The sequence below is a fragment of the Electrona antarctica genome (assembly GCF_951216825.1).
Source record: "Electrona antarctica genome assembly, chromosome: 8".
NCBI lineage: Eukaryota > Metazoa > Chordata > Actinopteri > Myctophiformes > Myctophidae > Electrona > Electrona antarctica.
In genome coordinates, this window is record NC_136789.1 from 4,497,411 (window position 1) to 4,513,496 (window position 16,086).

A 16,086-nucleotide genomic window follows, 5' to 3' on the forward strand; every position below is an offset into this window, starting at 1 on the left:
CGATTCTTATAAACTATTTTGTGATGTTAAATTGTTATGTGATGTTGGTAACGCTTTACCAACATCACATATGACAATTTAACATCACACGGTGTGATGTTTTTTTTGTTAGAATTCCTGTCAAAATCGATAAATAGTTTTGATTTGAGAGAACTAAATTACGTTTCTGACTGGGCGGTATTCGCTTTGGCAATTTCGTCAGGTTTCCAGGCTAGACTGTGCTCTTTAGTATGATTGAATACTAGGATACCGTATTCGTAGGTAGATACATGTAACATGATACATCAATACAATTATAAAGAGTGCACGTCGGAAGGGACCAGCAAATAAAGTTATTTTCATTTTGGACAAAAGACATCGAATTGGCCCTATAGAGCCCAGGCAGTGCCCACCCAGTCTGCCCACGGACGGTGCCCACTGCCCACCTATCCTGTATAAGGCTGCAATGCCCGCATTCTGAACATTGACAAGTATGTATGGGTAAGTAACTTACTGATATATGAGGCTCTGCTGAGGCTTATTACTCTATGCTCAACACTGACGAATCTGCCAGAGAAAAGTTGCGCGGGGAGCCCATAGGGGGGAGCCTGTCTAGTATTCCAGGAAGTGTTCGTTTCACTGAAATCATGCTTCATTGTTCACACTGTTTTCGAACGACAAGACAACGACCACCAAGATCCTGGCTGCTGTCTGTGCATAACGTTATTTATACAAAAAATATAGTCTACAAAAGAGTCCGCGGGCGCGATGCGCTATATTTTACCTGCAGTAGCAAAACAGCTTTTCACAGACATCAAGGAAACATATGAAGAAAATGCACAAAGTAAGACCAAGTATTAGTCCATTCATTGCATACTATAGCCTACTTATAATACATGGCAATCAATCTCTGTCTATGGAATATCAGACAAGGGGGAGTGGCTTGCACAGTCTTGCTAGACAAGTTCAACATGACAAAAGTCCCTGTGACATTCGTTACAAAAGGTTTATCATTTAACATAGATAGATGAACGCTAGCCCTGAAACATGACTGCCATGATAATCATCATAATAATAATCATGATGATGATCATAATAATCATGATGATTATCATGGCATGTCATGTTTCAGGGCTAGATGAACGCGAACGAAAATAAAAGCCTGGATACTGGACAGATTGTATACTGAATGAATACTGAATAATACGTCCGCTACGACTACGACTATTTTTTCGTTAAATGTAGTTTTATTTTTCGTGTGTAGATGGCACTGTTGCCTCAATAGCCTATATTACCAAGTTTGATAACTTTAGCAGACACATTTCGACTGTATTTCGAATTGGCACTGTTTATTTGCTCTCCCACCACAGTGTTTGGTAAAATAGCATAGGATGTTTTTTTTGTATTATTATTTTCATTTACACAATCTCATGTACAGCAATGGTATAGCCTATAATAACTATATCACAAGCCTTAATTTCACAGTGTCTTTGTAGCAGATTGCCTTGCTCAGGGATAGTAGTTTTTAATTTATTGTTTTATATATGGTTTTAATGTTTATTTTATTTGAAAGTGAAATAGCCCTTTAATCTTCTGATGAGTAGGGAAATATGAAGCTTCATCTTCTTGTTACAAGATTGCCTCTATAGCCACATACTTCTAACATTCTGACTAGCCATATATTTGTAGCCTCTCTCTGACATGTAGTAGTACATTAGCTGAATAGTGTTGTTGTAATCCTTTGTCTCCTTTTTTTCCTTTTTGCAGTCCCTGATGATCTACTCATAGCGTAAGTGTCATGTCGATCTTGTTACACTATCATTCATCAGACAGTGGTTACTCTCGAAAATATACCACCCATCATTAATTTGCATTTTTGAGTGGTGCAAACCACTCCAACAACTGGCTTTGTACCTGTGTACCCGTGTTGGTTCGTACCAAAAAACGAGCATGGTTGCTATGGTTAGCAACCAAAAAAACGAGCATGGTTGCTATGGTTAGTATGTGACGTAGTTGCACCACTCAGTTCACACGGGTGTGATTTTTATAAACACAAGTGCTGACGCCAGTTTCAGACAGGCACTTTGCATGTCTCTGAAAATGAGTGGGCAATAGCATGCACTTTTACAATCTGAATTTCCCTAGCCTTTATATTTCCCGGTAGTGTATGTGACTTGCATTAGAGGGTTGCACCTCACATGGGTCATCATGGCCACATCCTGCCTGTGGTCCTGTTTCTTTCTTTGGTCATCCTCACTTAGACCTACAGTTGCCTTTTGGAGTGTTATTAATAACGTTGCTGTTGTTTTATTTCTGTCCTATTTTTGCGGAACACCACTGTCTGGAAGGTTAGCTAGTTCTGGAGAGACATTGTAGCCTACTGGTAGCTGAAATACTTGAATCCCCCCACCACCAACATACTGTAATCCACCAATATGGGTAACAACAATATTATCTTATGTAAATATTGATTTTTCTATGCTGATGTGCTATATTGATGTGTAATTGCACAACAGCATAAGTGTTTTCCCCCATTTTGTCCCGACTCCCGATTTATTAATTGCCAATTCCCTGTTTAATGTGGTCCCTGTCTGTGCTTGCGAGCCAGACTGTTGCCTCCCACAACTTTCAGAGATTGTGGATAAGCAAGACTAGTGCACACCACACACTGTTGTCCTGGGGAGGGTGTAGAGACAATCATATGCCTTGTCTCAAGTTGTCTGATACACAACAGCTGCTTTTCATCTGACAGCAAGGAGTTTCCTTGCACAAACGACAGGCGTCTATGGCAGGCCGTTTGGCCACTGGCTTGTACGTCATTGTTGCCGCCATATTGGCAGGGGCAATTTGCACTAATTTCTGCAAGAAATATGCCTATAGAAACTGAGGCTACAACTGAGGCTACAACCGAGGCATGACCATATATGGTCATGCCTCGTGATATCATGTGTCATCATCAGGGATGGAGATCATCAAAGGCCCTCATCAAACCCTGTACACTGCCCCCTGTACACTGCCCCCTGCTGCCACCCTTAGATCTCCATATATGGAGCTGACCTGTTCTGACATTCCTGACATTGATCCTTCCCCATCCATCCTTCCTCTTCGATGTCTCCCTTTTGACTGATACCTGTCCGTTTAAACTCTAGACGGGCCTGCCCAAAAGTTATTAGTGCAACCGCGCCTGGCAGCCGGCGAAAACTAGCCTGGAAGCCGGCGAAAACTAGAGTTATCAACAGGCCCGGAAATTAAGGCCCGGCCCTACCTGGGCCCTCCTCAAACCATGTACCCTCAAGACCCTTAGACCTCCATATATGGAGCTGACCTGTTCTGACATTCCATATGTTGATCTGACCACATCAAACCCTGTACACTCAAGACACGCTCCATATATGGCTAGTACAGAATTCATTCCATATGTTGATCTGACCCATGCCAAAGCACCAGCACTCGCCCAGCAGTCTGCTGTAACCCAGGTGGATGCATGCAAGATTCTCACCCTCAGGCGTCTTACTGGTAACCATTACTATCTAAAGTATTTTGGTCTGAAAGTATCCTATATAAATCTTAATATAACTAAACAAAATACATACATACATGGATGCACCTGGGACGTATCCTCAGTGATGTATCCTAAGGTCATCGGGGTTTCGGGTCTCGCAACATCATACCCCTCACTCAGGTGACCCAGCCGGGGTGATCAAGTCCCGACTTACGTCCCAGTAGCTACCCTCGATCAGTCCCATTAGGGAAAAACCAGGGCCACACAATCCGTTCTCCCTGAACTACTCTGCCGGGACTGGGAGGTACCATTCTGGCGCGTGGAAGGACTAGGCTCTGTGGGTTGACTCCTGTCCGGGCCCCTCCTAAGTCTCACCAGGTCCACTCCTGCTCTCACCAGGTCAGGCCCTGTGCGTTGCACCAGACTCCCAGCACCAGGCACTTTATTCAGGAATGGTGGATTCTCGAGCCGCAACAGTTCCGCAGGCTCCACCTTGCCCTTGGTGGTGCCACAGGCTCCGCTTGAGGCTTGAATGGCCCTCCTAAAGGCCTCACCATGGGTTTGTTGGGCTTCTTCCTCACGGAAGACACAGGCTGGGGCGCCAACCCATACTGCTCCCGGGTGCCGTCTAATTTCCGGCTGCCACCCGTCTCTCCGGTGGTCACCAGACTATTCCTGGTTGTCACGTAGTCTATTCCTATGAGTCACTATAAATAGAATAACTAAACAAAATACATACATACATGGATGCACCTGGGACGTATCCTCAGTGATGTATCCTAAGGTCATCGGGGTTTCGGGTCTCGCAACATCATACCCCTCACTCAGGTGACCCAGCCGGGGTGATCAAGTCCCGACTTACGTCCCAGTAGCTACCCTCGATCAGTCCCATTAGGGAAAAACACAATAAAAACTACCTTACTGTGCTGAATATGAGACTTCGTTTCTTCAAATGGAAATATCCTAAAAAAACGGGGTCGTATTATAATAGGGGACTAGACTATTTGACATTCAATGTTCTTTTTCCACAAATGAGTCTTGAAAAATAATTATTATTGTTATTATCCATGAACACCCCAGTTTATTATGTTTGTATGTCTTTCTAATGTCCCTCTCTTCCAGGTTGAGGTTTGTCTTTGGGTCATGTGCTCTGCAGGCATTGGACCTGGTGGACCAGTGCGCTGTGACTTGTGTGTCATCTCCCAGCGGTCGCAAAGCCTTTCAGGTTTGCTATGCTTCAGTTGTCAGTGTTCTTCCAAAAGAAATGTTGGCTACTTGTTGCCAGTACCATTAAAGGAAAACTATAATTTTCAGATTTGTTCTATTTGTTGTAATGTTCCATTCCAAGAGAGATAATGTTCCATTCGGCGTGCACGCATCCGCCTCGTTGACGGCAGACTGCTGGGTTAGCGCTGGCACTTTGGCATGGGGGGGTCAGATGAACATGGAATGAATTCTGTACCGGCCATATAAGGAGCATGTCTTGAGTGTACAGGGTTTGATGAGGTCAGATCAACATATGGATTGTCAGAACAGGTCAGCTCCATATATGGAGATCTAAGGGTGGTAGCGGGGACATTCTCTTGAGTGTGCAGGGTTTGATGAGGACCGGGCCTTATTGTTTCGGGCCTGTTGAGAACTCTAGTTGTCTTCGGCTGCCGGCCGCGGCTGCACTAATGACTTTGGGGCAGGCCCCAGTTTAAATGGACAGGTATCAGTCAAAAGGGAGACATCGAAGAGAAAGGAAGGATCAACATATGGAATGTACATATATGGATATATGTCAGAACAGGTTCTGACATATATCCATATATGGAGATCTAAAGGTTTGAGGTCAGATGTCGAGTTGCTGGCCAATATTGATGACATCAGGGAGACCTGGGCACCATATATGAGGGCTTTCCCATGTATGGGGATTTTGAGTGATGGGAATTGCACGTTTTCCTAGTAAATGCTACCTGCAGTCGCAACTAAACAGTCTACTGCAGCGGTCCCCAAACGTTTTGGCTGTGTACCCTTTGTTACCTCCTGACCTAGCTGACGCACCCGTGTTGCATTTGGCCAAACATTATAAATTTTTTAATATGATTATGGCAAATATCACAGAATGTCACTGCACTGAGAGACATGCAGCTGTTGTACACTACAGCAGCTGTATACTACAGCTGTATACTACAGCAGCTGCTCGATACATCTCCTTACAACAGTGGTTTACCGGATTTTGCTATTTGTGTTAAATAACACCATAAAACCGCCATTACCTTTTTCATTTCACGCACCCCCTAGAGGGCGTTCGCGCACCACAAGGTGCACACACCACAGTTTGGGAACCCCTGGTCTACTGTATGTGTCCCTCATTGCTGCTGAAATTGTGCTGAAAAATATATCCCAGTGGTGTTTCCGGGGGCACAGAATGTTAATGTGAAATGAACTGCAAGACTTCCTGGTTTTTAGCTGTTATCCTCCATGTATGTGTTTACAGCAAAACACCAATCTTGATTTCAGAAAATATTAATCATGTTGGTAGCATAAACATTAAGGACGTGCCAGACTGGTGCTTGCTGACAAAATGCATCATGTACAAACTCCAAGAAAGGCCAAAGTAAACATAAAAGTGAATTTGCTCTTTGCTTTTGTATTGTAGATATATAATATTGTTTCTATATAGACTATTATAATCATCAATAATAAGCTAAAATCAACAGCATCAATGCATTCATTATCACATTAACCAGCCGAGTGCATGTTGGTCTCCAATTTTATCATTAACATTTATCAAATTCAAAACACTAACTAAATTATCATTAGTAGCCAACACCAACTCGGAATTCCTGGATCGCTGCCCTCCACAATTTCCTATCCAACATCAGGTTCTTGAGCTCTTTGACCTCTTTGAAATGATCATTATTGTTATTATTATTATTATTTCTAGACCAGCGCCTGCCTTTTTGGGGCCAGGCAAGTCAAGAACGATGCAAGTCGGGAATACACTCCCCATCAATGTGCAATACTCATTTTATCTGATGTACTGAATAGTTTGTTATGGTCATGTTACAATAATAAGGCCTTAGCCTTTATTTGACACACACCAAGAGAGCTGACGTTATGTTTAGTCTTGACATCACAATGTAACCTCAATAATAAAAAGTTCTGAACCTAGGCTGGTCCACTGAGGTTGTGGTCACTGTGACCCAAGTTTCCTGTAAACTCCTTCATGCCTCTGTGAAAATAGTTCTCCAAAAGAAACACTAGAATACAATGAGGCTAAATACAGACATGATTCCTCCCTCTGTTTGAACACATAACTCCTGTCATCTGAATTGTTTCACTTCTTAAACCTCCAGGAGCTTTGGCCTTTGTGGTCCGGAAGGATATATTGGAAATTATTAATATACTATATTTTGAGTTGTTATACCCTTTTTCATTGTGACCTATCTACAGTAACCCTGAGAACAAGCAATATAAAAAAAACTAAAGTCAGTCTACCATATGTGTACACTACATTGGAAAAACTAGACCTATTTGATGCATGTACTGTTACATGTTAAGCCCTTCATACTGATAAGATGACCACCGAAAACTACAACATGACGTCATGCCACCGTGGTACAGTAAAGTGCTTCACCGCACACCCAAACACATCTCTCTGTTTTTACTAACCCACCATTTCAGTAGTCACTTTATCACCTAAAACTGGAGTATGAATAGTGAAAACGGCAGATCTACAAGCTCACAAAGCATTGCATCGTAATGTGTTGGGTGCTTGTAGATCTACTATTTTAGCAAATATTGGAATACCGGTATTGTTGTTTTCCTATATTGACATACCCAAAATAGGGATGCCAGGGTTTACAATTTACAATTTAGGCATTTAGCTGACGCTCTTAATCCAGAGCTACTTACATTAAGCAATAACAAAAGCATGGCATACATCACATATATAAAAAGTAGTTATCATGAATCATGCGTAAACTAAGAACGTAACAGTGGAGTATCTATGTAAACTATACATACTATACTATATAATATATTATACATGTGTACTATAAAGTGCTATGACTACATAAAATGCAATTCTAGAGCTGTCTACGTAACAAGCTATAAGTCTGTTTAAAATACTATCTAAGTCTACATAATGTGCTATCTAAGGGGCTAGGCTAGGGCAAGTGCTACGGGCCATGGTGGAGTCTGAAGAGGTGGGTTTTCAGACTACGGCAGAAGATTGGGAGTGAGGCTGCAGTTCTGACTGTGATGGGAAGTGCATTCCATAGTTTTGGAGCCAGAAGGGAGAAGAGTTTGGGACGTGTGGAGCGTTGTCCCGGCGTTTTTAGTGAAGGTACCTCCAGCTTCCCTGCGTTGGCTGATCTGAGTGCGCGGGAGGGTTTGTAGGGTACGATCATACTTGTGAGATATGGGGGAGCCATGCCTTTGGTTGCTTTGAATGCCAGCATCAGAGTTTTGTATTCTGTGCGGGCAGCGACCGGGAACCAATGGAGGGAGAAGGGGGGAGACGTGTGAGAATTTTGGCTGGTTGAAGACCAAGCGGGCTGCGGCATTTTGGATCAGTTGGAGGGGCTTAAGTGCACATGCCGGTAGGCCAGTAAGGAGGGAGTTACAATAGTCAAGTTTTGACAAGACTGTTGTCTGGATTAGGAGCTGGGTTGACTCCTGGGTGAGGAACGGTCTAATTCGTCGTATCTCGTATGTTGTAGAGTGTAAACCTACAGGATCGAGTGACAGCTGTGATGTGTGTTTTGAACGAGAGCTGACTGTCCAGGACAACACCAAGGTTCCTGGCTGTCGGGACAGACTTTACCAGGGCGTTGTCTACGGAGATAGTTAGCTCCCGCATAGGGCAGGACTTAGCTGGGAAGAACAAAAGCTCAGTCTTGTCTGGGTTCAGAGGAGGAGAACACAACAGTGTCGGAGAGCTGACCACAATGAATGTACAAGTGTGAAGGAAGCCACACTTGTAGCCACGGTGCAAAAGTAATTTATTAAATAAAGCTCCCAATGTTTCAACATGATAAGTCTTCTTCAGCGTATTAGCAGCTTCATTATTGCATTGTGGCTATGAGTGTACACTGTACAGTCGCACACACTCATTTTTGTAGCACTGTATCAGTTCAGTGATAGACAGTTCCTTCTGCCTGGTCAGAAGAAATACTTTATATTAAAGAGGCAGCCCATATTCCATCCTTCAACCTCTTATCTGGAGTCGGGAACTTCCTTTTCCCATATTAGTCACCTTAGTCACTTTATCCACAAAATGACCGGAACGACTTCATATTTCACCAAAACCAGAGCAGAACTCCCACCACGGGACTCAGGCAATCAATTAATACAGTTGCAACCACTATATTAATGGCAAGTATTTCATACAGCTTAAGTAAAAAAAAATCTGAACTATCCCTTTAAAGGTTAGCGCTAGTGGAGAGCACGGTGGAACGGTCAATTATTTAAATTCTCGGAGAGACCATTGAGGGAACCCCTCATTTACAATGATGCCGAGATTACATACAAACAATAAAAAACAGTAATACAACAACAATTAGTTAGTTACAACAATCCGTTAAAACAATTATATATTCAGCAATCAGTTACAGTCGGTAGTGCTGTCTCCTCACAGCTAGAAGGTCCTGGGTTCGATTCCCGCTGGGGACGCTGTGGGTGCTGGGGGCTTGTTCTCTCCTCTGCGTCATCAGTGCCCATACCCGAGGTGGGGTTGGCGAAAGGGCCTTTCTGTGTGGAGTTTGCATGTTCTCCCCGTGTCCCCTAGGGTAGGTACCCTCACAAAAAACATGCAGTAATCCTGGTCTCTAAACTGCCTCAGCCTGGCCAGCCAGGGCGCCTGATGGAGGGGAAAGGAACTGGTCGGAATAACGTGTTCCTTCCACTCGCTACGTCCAGCCGGGGAAACTCTCCCCTGTCAGGTGAAAAGAAGCAGCTTGGACTCCTCATGCATAGAAGGAAGCATGAGGTCAGTCCGCTGCCCCCCCAGGTTGGCAGAGGAAGTGTAGCACCCAGGATTACATTAGATAATTGACACTGGGTGAAAAAATGGGTTGCAAAAATCGTGGGATAGAAAATTATATTTAAACTAGAAAAAGTGCCCATCTGGGCACAGGTCTCCACCAGGAGGATAGGAGTGTGTGTGTGATGTTTGGCAAAATGTGTCAAGTGGCATTTCTTCCAAAGCCTAGTGGGAATATGTATGCAGTTTCACCACAATCAGACGCTGCGTTGAGTAGTTGTGGCGATTTGTACAAAGCGGGTACAAAGCGGGCTACTCCTGAAATCGTAGCCAATGAGGGTGGATTATGAGAAATCAAACCAACCCGTCTTGAACACATGACTATGAAGAGCATGTGTACCGATTTGCGTGAAATTTGGATAAAATCTTAAGGAGTAATATTTGAAAATGTGTTTTGTCGGCCTCCTGGTGGCGCTATAAAGAGCAGATGTGAGAAATTCCAGGCAAAGGTTTTTCCTTGGCCTCTAGGGAGTTGGCATAAAAAGTTATCCACAGATCCGTGCAGTTAGAGGTAAAAACACTTTTCGGCCAGTTATAGCGCCACCATGAGGCTGAGTTGAAAATGTTCATGTGGCATTTCCTCCTCGGCCTAGTGGGAATGTGCGTGCACAATTTCACGGAAATCACACGATGTGTTCATGATTTGCAGCCTTTTGTTTGAAACTGAGAACTCCTGCGAACTTTGGAAGCCAATCTTAGCCAATCAGGATGGAGTCTGACAAATCTGAAAGACCCGTTTCGTTGAATGGCTCTAGAGAGACTGTGTACCAATTTGCGTGATGTTTGGACAAAATCTGTAGGTGTACTGTCCAAAAACTTGTTTTGCACAAAGCGGACTCCTGGTGGCGCTATAACAGGCCGTTCTGGAAAATGTGGGGCAGAGGTTCATCGTTGGCATCCAGGGAGTGTGTGTGCAAATTGTGGCATCGACCGGGTTAACGGTGCCGGAGATTAGCTGTTCACAGACGGAAGGACGGACGGACGGACGGACGGACACACACACACACACACACACGGACGGACGGACGGACGGAGTGCAAAACATACTCTCTCCCCATGCCTTCGGCCTGGTGGAGACAAAAAATGGTTAGCGCTGGTGTTGTTTCATGTTTGGATTTCTAGATGTAATCCATCATTGTCAAAACAGAGTAAAACACACCACGCATGAACGCACGCACACACGTGTATACACACACGCACACACACAGGCTGTGCCATCTGTGCCTTCTGGTCTCTGGCTGTCTGTCTGTCTGTCTCTGTCGGTGCTTGTTCACTGTTTAGTTTACAATCCAACCGCTATTTTAGAGTAGTCCCCAAACTTGAAGTACAGTCAGTTTACCTTCTAAGTCCTTTGCGTTCAAGTAAAGTCTGCTTGGTACTCCAAGAGTTTGTCTCTCCTGGGTCCTATCTCCTATTGCTACCAAACCATGTCACGAATGTATGAAGCTATCTTGAAATCCATGTTTTAAAGGATTTATAAAGCTGTTGCTTGTAACTAATGTTAATACAGTATGTCACCCTGCTTAAAGTCAGCTATTATCATTCCTGTTCCTGTTCCCCGCTCTACCCTGCGATGTATGGTGCCTCATTGCTTTGCATGCCGGTATCATTGTTCCTGCTGAGACTTATTTATAAGGAAGAGTCACATTTTAAAAATGGGGTGCATTTACTTTAGTAGATCACAGGGAAAGGTAATTTAGCAAGGCTAGAGAATAATGAAGCCTGTTCTGCCATCTTGAGAGACATTAATTGAAGTGGGACATCAAGCTGATCTAGTGATTTAATGTCTTCTTGTGCCATGTACAAGGACTTCCCTTGAAAGACTGTCCTGAGTACAGAATGAACCAGCATACACACGGACCACATATTCTGTCAACCAAGTCCATTAGACAACATGTCAGAATTGTTTACAAATGCACCCTCCCCTGTCTTCGCTTTCTGGGTGATAAATAATCTGAAATGATGAGAAAGGTGACATCGGCCTAACCTTCAACGCAGCCTAATTCTCTCAGATCTGTGAAATATTTAAGAGGAAAGGTAGGTGGGGTGTTCCTTCCTGCATAGTTAAAGGTTGCTGGCATAGACATAGAAAGGTAGATGCCTCCTTCAGCTCTGGGGCATCTCGAGAGGAGGCAAGCTTTTGTGATGCACACCGAAGCATAGTGCATCACAGAAGGGGACGTTCGATAGACCAATGTAAACGTTTGTTTTCTCATGACAATAAAGCTCCTTTGGATTGAATTGATAAGTCCCGGAAAAGACGCGATGTGATTGGCCAGTAGTCACTTGAGTGGCAGCAACACAACGTGCCTTCTGCACTTCTGCTTGACGTCTGCCTTACAGTGTGATACACCGCCGCTCCAATGAACTGCAGCGGCCAATGAGGCATCTAGGTTTTTCTATCTATGGTTCCTGGCATGTGTTGAGACAAGCTGAGGGACAGTAGGGATGGAATGGGTACATAGCCAGCTAGTTTTTCCAAATTCCTGTTCATGCTGTGCTTGTGACTGCCTCCGGTGCCCCTCGAGTATATCATGTAGGATGTGGTGCTTGCCTACGAAAGTACCACACCTGTAGCCACTCCTTTCTTTGTCCGAAAAAGTGCCACAAAACCCTACTGTCCATGTTTTTGTCAGGATCGTTAGTATTTATTTCCATATACTTTGCATGCATCTATGCCTGAATGCACTGCACACAAACTAACTAATCTATGTTCATCACTTGGTGATGGTTTGTTTTGACTTGTTGCAGGTGGTAGGAGGGTCAGGGCGTCTCTACACCTGCTTCATCTCGTGCCACTACTGCCCTTGTCCGGCATTCACCTATAGCGTGCTCCGCAGAAATGAAGGCCTACTGGTGAGGCTTCAACTCTTTCACACGGTCATACGCAAACATACAAACATGAATCTACTTGAGCACTAACTTCTCTCTCTCTCTCTCTCTCTCTCTCTCTCTCTCTCTCTCTCTCTCTCTCTCTCTCTCTCTCACACACACTATCACACACACACACACACACACACACACACACACACACACACACACACACACAGCTGGCCAGTTTCACACCCTTTCTCCCTTGTCAGGCTCTGAAATATGACAGAGTCAAAGTTCAGAAGAAGCACATGTTGTAAAAAATAACAGATGTATTGAGTCCAGGTCATGTTTTTGTCTGGTCCATGAGGGCGTCTCCATTTTGATCGACTGTTTGAACTGCAGCTCTAAATATCTGCCATGAACAACCTCTGATGTCTCCCTACCCTGACTGTCAGGCCCCTCGAGGGTGCAGCTAAATTCAGTCTGAGAAACTGCTTGTAGCAGACCATGAAGACTGCCCATGAACATACAGTACCGATGCCATTCCCCATGAAATGAAAGGAGATAAACCAAAACACCCAGGAGTCCATCAGACACTCAACTCACTTTTATGGCTAGAACAATGTCAACCACTGCCAGCTCTCAAGACACAAACATGAATATTGGATTGTCTTATTGTACTAATCAAGCATGTGTTGCCTGAGTTTACAACATGTCAGCTTTGAACACGGTGAAAAAATAATAACTAAATCTGCACACCATTTACCATTATGCTGCAGTCTGTGGATTTTATTATTATTGTTTCACTGTTGAACTTTTTGATCCAGCACCCAGCCCAGCAGAACAGGTCTTTTGTCACTTTGTGACACTTTTTAAACACCTTGAACACAATCCTAATGTCGACCCAACCAAAAAATGCCATTCTCTGGGCGCCTTGAGGGATTTATTTATGCAGCACAGTGAGTTTGACCACGTGGTGCTTAGACGCTTAGAGGACTGTCCTGTTGATGTATGGGTGCTGTGGGTGGGCACATCGTGATGAAGACAGACTGTCCCTTTAGATATAATGTAGGTCACTCACACCCTAGTTATGTTAACCGCATGAACCCTTGCAGACCATGTCCCTATTTCACAATGAATACTTTGCAAAAATAGCCTGTCTATAAGCTGTAGATTGGCTATTTTCAGTGAAGAGATTTGGTGCAAAATGTGGTGCTAAAGGGGGAAAAGGTTGGGGCCTAGTGTAGACCCCTGAGGACTCAGGTTGGGGCCTAGTGTAGACCCCTGAGGACTAAAGGTTGGGGCCTAGTGTAGACCCCTGAGGACTCAACAGACAACAGAGTATATTGGCCTAGTGTAGACCCCTGAGGACTCAACAGGTTGGGGCCTAGTGTAGACCCCTGAGGACTCAACAGGTTGGGGCCTAGTGTAGACCCCTGAGGACTCAACAGACAACAGAGTATAGTGGCCTAGTGTAGACCCCTGAGGACTCAACAGGTTGGGGCCTAGTGTAGACCCCTGAGGACTCAACAGACAACAGGTTGGGGCCTAGTGTAGACCCCTGAGGACTCAACAGACAACAGAGTATAGTGGCCTAGTGTAGACCCCTGAGGACTCAACAGGTTGGGGCCTAGTGTAGACCCCTGAGGACTCAACAGACAACAGGTTGGGGCCTAGTGTAGACCCCTGAGGACTCAACAGACAACAGGTTGGGGCCTAGTGTAGACCCCTGAGGACTAAAGGTTGGGGCCTAGTGTAGACCCCTGAGGACTAAAGGTTGGGGCCTAGTGTAGACCCCTGAGGACTAAAGGTTGGGGCCTAGTGTAGACCCCTGAGGACTCAACAGACATATACCGTATAGTGGTTGAAGGAGAGCTCTCATTCTCTCTTATGGAGCCTAAATTCTAATTTATACTTAATCACAAGACTGTCGCTCACCATAAATAAACGGATAACCAATAAATAAACATGTCACATTTATCGCTTGATAAATCTGTTATTTACAGCGAGTGACCAAACCAAAAGTATAAATTAGGCTTTTCCACTTTAAACACTATACACTGTTGTTGTACATCACATAGGATGTACAACATCCTATTTTCACAGAATGTTTGCCCATTATTACATGCTCAGAATAGGGCCGCTAGGGTTCATGTCACATGGTTAAAGTCAGCTGGTAGCCTACAATGTGCAGAGCAGATGGGAAACACTATTCTGCAACATCTGTCCTCATCACCTCTCCTTCACTTTGTTTTTGCAGACTGTGTGCAATTATACAGTAGACTCATACAGACACGTGCCGAACAGAACACAAACTAAACAAAAGTATTCACATGAACATTTTGGAGTTAGATGGTTTCTCCCCGACAGCAGAGATATTCAATATGATTTAATGTAATGTTCTCCTATTAAACAGCTTACCCAAAGGATTTCCTATTCATTAGGTCTAGTCTGTTGTTTACATGACATTATTCATTTGGAATAAAAGTGAATTAGCCTTATAAACAAATTAGTAGCTTCCATGTAATCGCAATTAATCAGTATCTCCCCTTCCTGTCTGCCAGTGTAAGCACATCCTGGCTGCTTACCTCTGCCAGGCCATGGGTGTGATTCAGCAGGAGACTGTGTCAGACCAGCAGATGTCCACGCTCCTCTGTGGGACAGCAGCCCTTGACACTTGAGGAGCATACCGAGTGGTGGATTGGTTGAGTACTCCTGCTTCATAGCAGCAGTATGGCCTCTTGGACGTGGAGAGATTCCTAGTTGTCGCACATGGAAAGTCCTCCTTCTCAAACAGATGCCATGGGATTTGTTTTGTTTAGTTTTTCCCTTGTGGGTTCATTCCTAATCTGTTGTCAGACAATCTACAACTGTGCAATGAATAATGTTATTTTTAGGTTATTTTCTATCTGAAGATAAAACCAGTAGAGTGCCAAAGATATCTGTGAGACTGAAATCTATGACTCTTCTTCCTTTTCAACATGAAAATAAATATGTATGTTACCTAATATCTGTCTATGCTACATTACACTTACTGGTAATAACATTTTATAGATTAACTACATATTTTTTGTAATGAACACATTTAGGAAAAACTGTTTATTTGTATCAATGGTCTTTAATTTTTAACATGTATGATGTTAAATAGCAGTTGTAGCAGTTGGTTGGCCTCTTCATTAACAGTTTTCCCTTCTTGATTAGTAATGCTACCTGTAATAACACATTGACAATGACAAGTATGTTTTTAAATGATGGACAGAAATATTTGTTTCCTATACATTTCTGCGTATCTCTAAAATCTAATCCCCTGACATAAATTACGATGTGCTTAACATCTATACTTCAGTATCTAATTGTACATGTCAGTGAATGTTACATCTTTAGGTAGGGGAAGGAGGGAGGCAACATGTCAGTGAATCTTACATCTTTAGGTAGGGGAAGGAGAGAGGCAACATGTCAGTGAATGTTACATCTTTAGGTAGGGGAAGGAGGGAGGCAACATGTCAGTGAATGTTACATCTTTAGGTAGGGGAAGGAGGGAGGCAACATGTCAGTGAATGTTACATCTTTAGGTAGGGGAAGGAGGGAGGCAACATGTCAGTGAATGTTACATCTTTAGGTAGGGGAAGGAGGGAGGCAACATGTCAGTGAATGTTACATCTTTAGGTAGGGGAAGGAGGGAGGCAACATGTCAGTGAATGTTACATCTTTAGGTAGGGGAAGGAGGGAGGCAACATGTCAGTGAATGTTACATCTT

The 16,086-nt window shown here is 43.8% G+C and overlaps 1 protein-coding gene across 2 annotated transcripts; it reads left to right on the forward strand.

The window, feature by feature from the left end:
• Positions 1-612: 612 nt before the first annotated feature.
• Positions 613-15,742, forward strand: zswim7 (zinc finger, SWIM-type containing 7). Of its 2 annotated transcripts, XM_079507571.1 has the most exons (5): positions 613-823; positions 1,747-1,768; positions 4,604-4,706; positions 12,267-12,371; positions 14,894-15,742. In XM_079507571.1, exons 1-5 carry the CDS (start codon positions 748-750, stop codon positions 15,008-15,010), a joined length of 423 nt encoding a protein of 140 aa, XP_079363697.1. In that variant the 5' UTR covers positions 613-747; the 3' UTR covers positions 15,011-15,742. The 2 variants fall into 2 exon arrangements, with proteins under 2 accessions (XP_079363697.1, XP_079363698.1); XM_079507572.1 differs by lacking the exons at positions 613-823; positions 1,747-1,768 and adding an exon at positions 3,427-3,495.
• Positions 15,743-16,086: the final 344 nt, after the last annotated feature.